Genomic DNA, 9,800 nt, shown 5'->3' with positions numbered 1-9,800 from the left:
CACCCGATCAATATTTTCGGGGGGAGTGACCGATCCGCTATGAAATGGGCTCTATATTGGACGCGGCCGGATCGATCGGGCTGATAACGGGAGAGCTATAAAAGGCCCAGAGGGGGCGGCTTCGCCCACGCTACAGCCCCGAGGCGCGGCCAGCGCAGCAGCGCCGGGACTCCGCTCCATCCCCGCCGCTCCGTGCCCACCATCCCCGGCTCTCCGAGCCCACCATCCCCGGCTCTCCGAGCCCACCATCACCGTCTCGCCGTTCCCATCCCCATCGCTCCCTGCCCACGCCCGTGGCCCCGTTCCCCGCTCGCCCCCCGGGATGGGCTCTCCCCCCGCCGCCCTGGCGCTGCTGGGTCTCGCCGCCGCCTGTGCCGCGGTGCCGCTGCCGCTGCCCGACGCCGGCCCGCACGTCAACTACGGCTGGGGGGAACCCATCCGGCTGCGGCACCTCTACACCGCCAGCAAGCACGGGCTCTTCAGCTGCTTCCTCCGCATCGGCGGCGACGGCAGGGTGGATGCGGCCGGGAGCCAGAGCCCGCAGAGTGAGTACCGGGAATGGGGATGGGATGGGATGGGACGGGACGGGGTTCCGCGGGGTTAACGCCGCTGTGCCTCTCTCGCCAGGTCTGCTGGAGATCCGCGCCGTGGCCGTGCGCACCGTGGCCATCAAGGGCGTGCGGAGCTCCCGGTACCTCTGCATGGACGAGACGGGGAGGCTGCACGGGCAGGTGAGCGCCTTTCTCACAAGTCTCCTCTCCCCGGGGGGATTTCCACCCTGAAACAGCCGGCGAGGCCGAAGGCATCGCGTGCTTTTTGCAGTTAATAATGGGTCGACGAAGCTTTCAGGTGTCCATCACCCCCCCTCCTTCCCCCGCCTCTCCCCTTATCCACCTTTTCTCCGTAGGACCGGTGATTCTTCTCACTGTGGGGGTTATTAGAAGGCAGCAAGGAAACATCACGTAGAAAGTAAAGTTTTGCATGTCCCCCCGCCAAAATATACCGAAAACACAACCCAGGGGAAAAACTGTGTTTAGGTTTAAAAAGTTTCATCAGTGGGAGGCTGAGATTCCGCTGCAGAAATAGATGATGTCGTGCCATGGAACAGAAATAATTTCTCGCTGTTCAGGTCAGGTATTCCGAAAAAAACCCCAGGATTACTCCTTTGGCAGCTGGCTGCCAGGCATACAAGCCCCGGGAGCACGGACTTGCCATAGCTTAGGTAGCTCCAAAGCGAAAGAGGATTTCGAGAGGGGAAAGGGATGCTTTGCCACCGCCTCGTTTCTGCCTTGCTGTAACACCGCACCTGTGGGGCTCCAAGAGGTTGAGGGGTTAAGTGACCCACTGACACCACAGGTCATGCTTTGTCGCTAAGTGTATCAGCCAGCCATGGATATAAACTCGTTTTTAAAGGCACGTGGATACGTTGCCAACTCTAGAATTTGAAGGTTAAGGTTCACATTCGGTCTGTACAGAAGCTGGAGTTTCAGAGAGCAATGGCTTTTCATCGTGCCACGGTAAAGATACAGCTTGATTCTGCTTTGATCACTCCAGCAAAATTTCTGCTGATTTCCATCAGGCAAGGACTTGGCCCATTCTCAAAACCTGCAGTATCTTTAATAAGAGCAATACTGAGGTTTCTGGATGTGGATATAACATAGAATTGAGCCTTTCTTCCTTAATTTCCTTGCTTTTCTGAGGCTCAAATCAATCGATGCCGTGATAAGGTGCACGGGTTCAGATGATATGGTAGGTCAATTATTAGCTTAATGTTTTAATGTATATCCAAACCAAAATATTCCATGAAAACAAAGCAGAGCCTGGGTCCTGCTCCCATTGGAGCTGCAGCTGGACTTTAGCAAACACAGAATTTTTAAAATAGCTTTCCTATAACACCCTTTGGAAGGCATATATTATACCTCGACTGAAAGTGCTTTTTGTGGTGTAAGAGTATTAAATGCAGGTCGGGTTTGGTTTTTTTTTTCCTGAAAATACAGCGGCACACAGCCATGCTGTCACATCTATATGTTGTGGACACCTGCTGTCACCTCTGTGCTCACAGCCCAGCCAGGCAGCTCTGCAGGCAATTCTTTTCCTTATCAGCTCAGGAGTGGAAGAACGAAAGGGCAAACTCGGTGTCTGGGGACTGAACCTGCACTCCTGAAACATGCCCTTTTTGAACACTGGAAAACTGATGACTAGGGTTGATTTTTTTGAGTGTGCTTCGTGCTGCAGTCAGTCAGTTTAGGGGAAATGGTGTACCTGCTGAATATACTGACATTCTATAAAAGCCTGTTGTAAAAAAACCAAAAAAAATCTGGAATTAGTTTAAAGTGTGTTTGGTATTTGTTTAAGAAATACACTAGAGACAATGGCAATGAAATGAGGAGGGAATTACATAGTTGAGACATGGGGGCTCAATCAATATCTGTTGTCTGTAATGTGCACTTCTTGAGCAAGAAGCTCTTTTATTTCATCATCCTTGTCAGTGAGGCTGAGCACTCACAGAAATAAAGGCAGCTACCAATTCAGCCATAAATCTGGGTTGTATACACACATTTCTAAGATATAATGTATAATTTCTAAGATAGAAGGATAAACATTGCGTAATCGTATTTGGAGAAAACGTATTTTTCAAAATTAGTCAATTTGTTTGAAGAATGCTTTTAAAAGACAACCAAATGCACGTACTTACTTGTACTCCATATTACTGAGGGTATTTGAGAAAGACCTGAAAGTATCAAACATGCTCTCTATTCAGACAGACAGAACATTCATGTAAGGACACTTCTATCACTGCAGACAGACATAATCAGCAATTCTCTTTTATTGACCACAAGTTCAATCACCTGCAGTGGCTGACCCTGAAATAGCACCAGAGCTGTAAGAAATGCAGTGCTTGTGTAAGGATCTGGAGAGGTCTGACCTGCTGATACAAAATCCTGATACACGTTTATTATATCTTATTTATATATATGTATTACAGATACATAATATCTGCACAGGCTATTGCAAATGTAATTCTACAAATTCATGCCTAAGAAAATACATTCTTCTGTACAAAATCTTAACTCGTGCTGCTGTTAATCTGACAGTTCTCGCTGTAATGCAAAAATAACACTTTGTAAATGGGTCTTTTGTAATTGCAGTAAATTCTGAGTGAAAAAAAAAAAAGGCCAATCACCTTTTAGCATTGTTTTACTGATTGGCCACGCTGCCTTTCTACAGACCTGATCCTGAAGCCCTTGCACAGGCAAATCTCTAACAGAGCTGGAGTTCTATACCCCAGGATTGTTGGATTAGGTCTCATGATTGCAGTTAAGTATCGTCAGCGATTAAGGACAGTTAATCTAGAGAGTAGTTAACCTGAGATTCTTTTTCCCAGTGCTCAGGACAGGCTAAGTGTGGTGTCTGTGGAGAAGCACACATCCAGGATTCATGGCTTATTTAATGTGATGGACGTGCAATAACTTCAGGAGTTCCTTTAGGTGTTTTAATTGCTCTTGTCACTCAAACTGCGTTGTATGTGCAAAGCGGGGATCTCTAGTAGAATAGAATAGAACAGAATAGAATAGAATGGAATATTTGAGTTGAAAGGACCATGCAGATATCAGCTCACCAGCATGGATCCAGTGAGGCCTGCAAGGTGCACCAATTTGGGACAAGCCAGAGGGACACTCCCTCTGAGAGCAGAGGTTGCACCAAAAATTTATATTGTGGTTGAGTACAATGAGTCTGGTGGACGTATTTGTAACCCTCTTTACTCCTTGCTGTTCAGCTCAGGTATTCCACTGAGGACTGTTCCTTTGAGGAGGAGATCCGCCCAGACGGCTACAACGTGTACAGGTCCAAAAAATACGGAATATCGGTGTCCTTGAGTAGCGCCAAGCAAAGGCAACAGTTCAAGGGAAAAGATTTTCTCCCACTGTCTCATTTCTTACCCATGATCAACACTGTGCCCATGGAGTCCACAGACTTTGGGGAATACGGGGATTACAGCCAGGCCTTTGAGCCAGAGGTGTATTCCTCGCCTCTGGAAACGGACAGCATGGACCCCTTTGGCATCAGCTCCAAACTGTCCCCGGTGAAGAGCCCCAGCTTTCAGAAATGACTCTGATCACACACAGGTTTTTACAGAAATGTTGCAGAGTACTTTTTTTTAGCGTTTCATGTAGTAATATTTGGAACTTTTTTGTACAGGGCCAGCCTTTTCCTTGCAATGTGTTGTACCTGTGAGAGATGAGTGCCAAGAGGCTGTTCTGTAGCCTAAAGAATTGCCTATCCATAGTTTTGTTTGGAAAAGAAGGGTTAAAGGGGAAAAGCTTAGCAGCTTCACCAGAATTCCTCCATTACCACGGCGATGATAAAATAACTGTAATTTTTCGACAGCAACTTCATTTCCACATATGTTCCCCTGTTATTTCTGCTCATAGGAGCAAATGCAGAAAACTTTTTCCTCCTCAGAGACCTTAAAGACAAGCATTTGGAACAAAACTCAATTAAGGAAAACCTAGCAGATGCAATTACATGAACTGGAATTTATGGTGTTTCTTGAAAGGCTGCTGACAGCATTCTGGGAAAAACTTTCTATTGAAAGCATACTCCTGAAAAAAAACCAAGTCTGCTTGTATATTGTGCTTTTTCTTCCCTTAGGAAATAAGGGAAGAAAGGGGAAAAATTTCTTCCTTCCCTTATTGCTAAAGGGTAGTTCGGAAAACTCAATCTTTGATTTCTTTTGTAGGCTAATTTAAGTTCTCTGTGTCATCAGCATCATCCAGCAGAGAGCTCTCATTAAAATTAGTGAGAATTCAATGTGTGGTTGGATGGAAGAGTGCACAGAACTAACATTTACGTTCATCAGGTAGGGAATGAGCAGTTCAAATTAGTGTATCAATTAAGATTCTGTTGTATATAAGCATGTATGTCGTTAGCAAACGGAGAAGAACACTGGAGAAGGATAATGTATAGGTCAAATCAACTGCAAAATAGGTTTTTGTGCTTAACCTTTAGCTATCACCAATCCTTTCAAGTCACTTCCAGGCTCGATTGAGCATCCCTGGGAATCTGTGGAGAGACAGTTTTAGTGACTTAAATGCTGCAGAGCTGAGTCTGCCATGAAACTGCGGGAATGGGTTCTGGGTATCTCATGGCCAAGACACAGATGTCTGATGTCTTCAGTTCTGTTCTCCCTTTGAAGTGAAGGAATGACCAGGGTGAAGCCAAAGAAAAAGCCCCAAAAAGTTAGAAGATGTTTCCAAAGGTTCCTTCTTTCCAAATGTTCATTTATTAGAGATTTCTGCAGGAAAAAAAAAGAGCTCTACTGGAAATACTGGTGTTCTTCTGACCTAGCACTTCATTGCCAATGCAATATTTATAATTAATTTATTGAATTCATACGTCTGTTTATTTTGTTACTGTTATTTATGCTCAAGATTCTATTTATATACTCCTGAAAGTGAGTTTTTTAGTCGTAACAAATCTCGTGAAGTTTGGTAATCATGAAATTTTAGCAGACGATAGCTTTTTAAATTTCTGTGCATTATCAGTAGCTGTATTGTGTACATTTGCAATAAAAAAAAAAAAGAAAATCATCTTCAACACTGAAATCTTGCTGACTCTTTTGTCATCCCCTCGGTCTAGAGACTTCAAAGAGCTTCAGCAAACTGTGGTGTCTGTTCTTTGCAGCAGCCACGTGAAGTTGGAATCCCTCGGGAAGGTGCTTGAGGCACAAGAGACAAGGGCATGGAGAGACAAAAGGGTTTTCCCAAAGTTAGGCAGCACTCCCGAGGCCACCACTAAACCACGTCCCGGAGTGCCACATCAACAGGTCTTTTAAATTCCTCCAGGGATGGGGACTCAACCACTTCCACGAGCAGCCTGTTTCAGTGCTTGTCCAAAAAATCCCGTGGATGGAAGGCTGCTCCCTCTTAAAACTGGGAACGACACTCACCAGTGCAAACGGGGAGAAAACTGGTTATTTTTGCCTGAAAAAGGTGTTGGTTTCTGGCAGGAAAAGAGACTGAATGCTTCTGTTTGGAGATGCTGTGAGTCACAGGAACTGCAGGTTTCTTGGCTGGCAAACATCTCCCATGGTTTTTCCCATTCCCCTTTTTGCTGAGCCACTGCCACACATCCGGATGGTTCCCACTCCTCATATATCGGGAGACCTACCCCTGATTTTCAGTTGTTTTGTTCCAAAAGTTTTCAGATTTTGGGCATTCTCTTTTTCTGTGTTTCACTTCCAGTTTTGATTGAACATTAGATATCTTTCAAGCCTTTTTTTTTTGCCAAAAAAAAAAAAAAAGAAAAAGAAAAAACCCAGAAAACAAAATAAAGCATATATGAACTTATAAAGTTTGGTCAACAAGAAATTCCACTTTTATTATTCTGCTAAAAAATAATTGCACAGATTTGATGGGAAATAAAGGAATTCAGAGGGTATACTGTATAATTTCACCAGTGAGAGATTCTTAAGTAGATATAACATTGTGAATATTGGTCAAGGGTGCAAAGACAAACAACCTTCAATTTGCAAACATCATCTTGAGCTCTCTGGTGACTATTTGCTGACACCTTTGGCTTAACATCTTCCACCAGCACAGTGTTTCTCACTACAACAGCATGGTTGGTTCAATATTTATTCAGACAGAGGGAAGAATGCCAAGGGCTGAATTACCCACACCACTTCCTGGAGCACTTCGGCTTTCCTTGGAGTTTTCCCATCCAAGCTCTGACCAAACCTGGCTGCTTTGCTTATAAAATCTGACAGGATCACAGCTTGAGGTGGGAGGATTGCTGGAAAATGCTTTCCCTGCCATCTTGACACCTGACTGGGTCAGGAGCTTGGTGTGCAAAACCTCCAAACAAACCACTGCCTTTGGATCTGTGGGAATGTAAACACCACCTCCACCACCGTTCCAGTGTAGGTCCTGGTTGGTCATAGTCTCTCAAAGACAGTAGGACAACTGCGGTGCTTTCATTTGCAACAGTACATTTTACAGCCCTAAAGGGTTTTTTTTAAAGGTCAGGTGTCAAATGTCTCCTTGTGAAGTCTCAGCTGGAAGCTATGATGTGCAAATACAAGTTGTTAGAGCAGTGAGAAGGCTGTAGGGAAGGAGATACTGGGCATCTTCATTTCCACTTGGAGGGAGTGTAAAAAACCTATAAATCCTTTATTCAAGAGTCACAACGTCCACTTTACCTCTGCTCAAAGCGCTGAAATCCTGTTGGTGGAAAATTTGGGGCCACTCTTTCTACTCTGCCAGTGTACAGACTGGAGTGCAACATGATAAATTAAATAAGCGTTCTCTCTTTCCTCAAAGATATACATCAACCAACCCTCCTCGGGCAGCAGTGAAAGCAGAAACACATTTCCCTTGGAAGTGAATGGAAGTGCAAAAAGGGCATCATTAGGATTCTGATTTCGGGGTGAATTTGTGGCAGTCTGGGGACACAGCAAGTTTATCAGGAGCTGTGTTGGATGAGACTGATCACTTAAGGCATGTAAGGATGCCCCCAAATGAGGCTGGTGTCTTACAGTCTTCTTGCCAGGACATTGTTACATTTTCAGCATTTTTCATCAGTCCCACAATGTACTGAGATCAAAGAACTGGGTTTTTTTCATTAATTTCCAAAGCAACATTTAAATTGTAGCAGTTAGCTAAGAGGAAATCCTCAAGAACATCTTATATTTCCACTGCCATCAGTGACCAGTATGTGAATGTCTGGTTGTAGAGCAGGTTGGTGCTCACGCCTGGCAAACCTTCAGTGATTTCATGTGAGATCCAGTCACATCTACACTTTAATGCCAAAAACAAGCTGGACAGCTGCTCTTTATAAATCAGCGTTGCCTGCTGTGATGAAGAACTTTTAATGAACTGTGATTTCTGTACCTGCTTAGCTAAACCTTTAGTAGCATGACTTTATTTTCACTCTAATGCAGTTCTGGGGAGGTTTTATATCGATCTCTGGATTTTGAAGTTGACTTTTCAAGTCCTCTGCCCTCCTGTGTCTGATTTGGAAGACAACAGACTCCGGCAGACTGGCAGAATACTTTGGTGTGCCCAGAGCCACATTTTCATTAAGTATTTAGAAAACAACAACATAAATCAGCATTAAAATATATATTTATAGATAGCTATAAGTATTTCCTTTGACCAGTGTTGATCTGTAATAATAAATAAGAGATGTAACAGAGCAGCCTAGAATGGCACACTGTAGTTTGGGTTGGGCATTTATAAAAAAAAATATTTACATTTTAGAATCATAGATTGGATTGGAAGGGAACTGAATGATCATCTCATTCCAGCCCCCCTTCCATGGGCAGGGACATCTTCCACTAGACCAGATTGCTCCAAGCCCTGTCTAACCTGAACACTTCCAGGGATGGGGCAGCCACAGCTCCTCTGGGCCATAGCTTAATGGCAGCAGAAGGTTCTCAAATGAAGTTTCTAAGCCTGTTTTGGGTCATCTGTGGTCACTAAAGCTGGGCAGTGTTACTGCAAAGCGATGTCAAAGCTTGCACCTGAAGTTGAGGGCTGTGACACTTCTTCGCTGGGCAACCTGTGCCAGCACCTCCCTGCCCTCACAGAGAGGAATTTCAGGCATCAAAAACAGACAAAAATCAGAGATGTCAGTATGCTGTGAGAGAGATGTGCATGTTCCATCATTGTGTGACACGTGATGGGACTGGAGGGAATGGCTTGAAGTTGTGTCAGGGGAGGTTTAGGTTGGATATCAGGGAAAGGGTGGTCGGACGCTGGAACAGGCTCCCCAGGGCAGTGGGCACAGCACCGAGCCTGACAGAGCTAAGGAAGCATTTGGACAACACTCTTGGGAACGGGGCAGAACTCCAAATGCCTGCACACCTCAAAACAGTCCGTGTGGTGCTGTGCTTTCACCTGAAGAGACCTCAAGGTAGTAAATACAGGGCACAGTTTGGATTTGCTCACTGATCTGTGTAAATGAAAGCCTGTCCAGTGGAAGCTCTATCCCCCCTCTGTGTAACCACATGGCTCTAAGCTGAGGAGCGGTCGGGGTGGTCAGTTGTGAGTTCACTGCTGAAATGAGTGTGTCCTTACGTAGGGCACTTGCCTTAGTCATCATGTTTTTGTCTACGTACATACCGTGATCATTACCCCTGCGCTTTGGTTTGCAAATGCCTGTTACTTCCACGTTTCGCCCCCTACCATCACGTTTGACAACTGGACTGCTCTGCTGTGATGTGCCAATATCCCGGGATGTGCAGTTTCCACGTTCGCAGTGATTAAAGGCTACTTCTTCCCTGCCGATGTCAAAGGCTGGCATGTGACACTGGGTAATGAGAGAAGAGTAGTTATTAAACAGCTAGATGAAAATTGGGCGTATAAACTGAACGACTGGCACAAATATATAATCTAATATTTGACTGTAGCTTTTGGGGATGGTCCCGTGCGCGGCCAAGGAGTCGGGACTCGACGATTCTCGTGGGTCCCCTTCCAGCTCGGCGACTGTGATAAATTCTTCCCGGTATTACAACTCCGGGGCGGGGGGGGGGGATTGTAAAGACCAAAAACCGGCTCGTTTCGCTGTCACCGCTCCTTTATTCCCTCCTTTATTCCCGGGCGGACACCGCCGCTCTCCCTGAGGGCACGGCCCGGCACCGGCGGCGCGCGGGCGCCCCCTGGCGGTCACGGCCCGGCACAGGCCCGGGGAGAGGGGGCGTGGCCTGCCCGGCGAGGGGAGGGGTGGGGCGTGGTCACCGCCCGCAGGCCACGCCCCCCACGGCGGGGCGATCCCAGCCTTTCCCGTCCCTGCCGCGC

General features: G+C 46.0%; 1 protein-coding gene across 1 annotated transcript; it reads left to right on the top strand.

Annotated features, from left to right (window-relative positions):
* The first annotated feature begins 314 nt into the window (after positions 1-314).
* FGF19 (fibroblast growth factor 19) lies at positions 315-4,350 on the top strand. The gene is made up of 3 exons (XM_027732481.2): positions 315-545; positions 628-731; positions 3,779-4,350. Exons 1-3 carry the CDS (start codon positions 323-325, stop codon positions 4,109-4,111), a joined length of 660 nt encoding a protein of 219 aa, XP_027588282.1. The 5' UTR covers positions 315-322; the 3' UTR covers positions 4,112-4,350.
* Positions 4,351-9,800: the final 5,450 nt, after the last annotated feature.

Source organism: Pipra filicauda, unplaced genomic scaffold (genome assembly GCF_003945595.2).
Source record: "Pipra filicauda isolate LSUMZ 115617 unplaced genomic scaffold, ASM394559v2 scaffold45_size4122338_pilon, whole genome shotgun sequence".
NCBI lineage: Eukaryota > Metazoa > Chordata > Aves > Passeriformes > Pipridae > Pipra > Pipra filicauda.
The sequence above is the reverse complement of the archived record's forward strand: the minus strand, read 5'-3'. Positions and strand labels throughout refer to the sequence as shown.

Excerpts from the sequence above, each read along its gene's own strand:
- FGF19 (XM_027732481.2), top strand. The coding sequence starts at position 323 with ATGGGCTCTCCCCCCGCCGCCCTGGCGCTGCTGGGTCTCGCCGCCGCC. Across the intron at positions 546-627 it reads CGGGAGCCAGAGCCCGCAGA|GTCTGCTGGAGATCCGCGCC; the intron begins GTGAGTACCGGG and ends CTCTCTCGCCAG. Across the intron at positions 732-3,778 it reads CGGGGAGGCTGCACGGGCAG|CTCAGGTATTCCACTGAGGA; the intron begins GTGAGCGCCTTT and ends CTTGCTGTTCAG.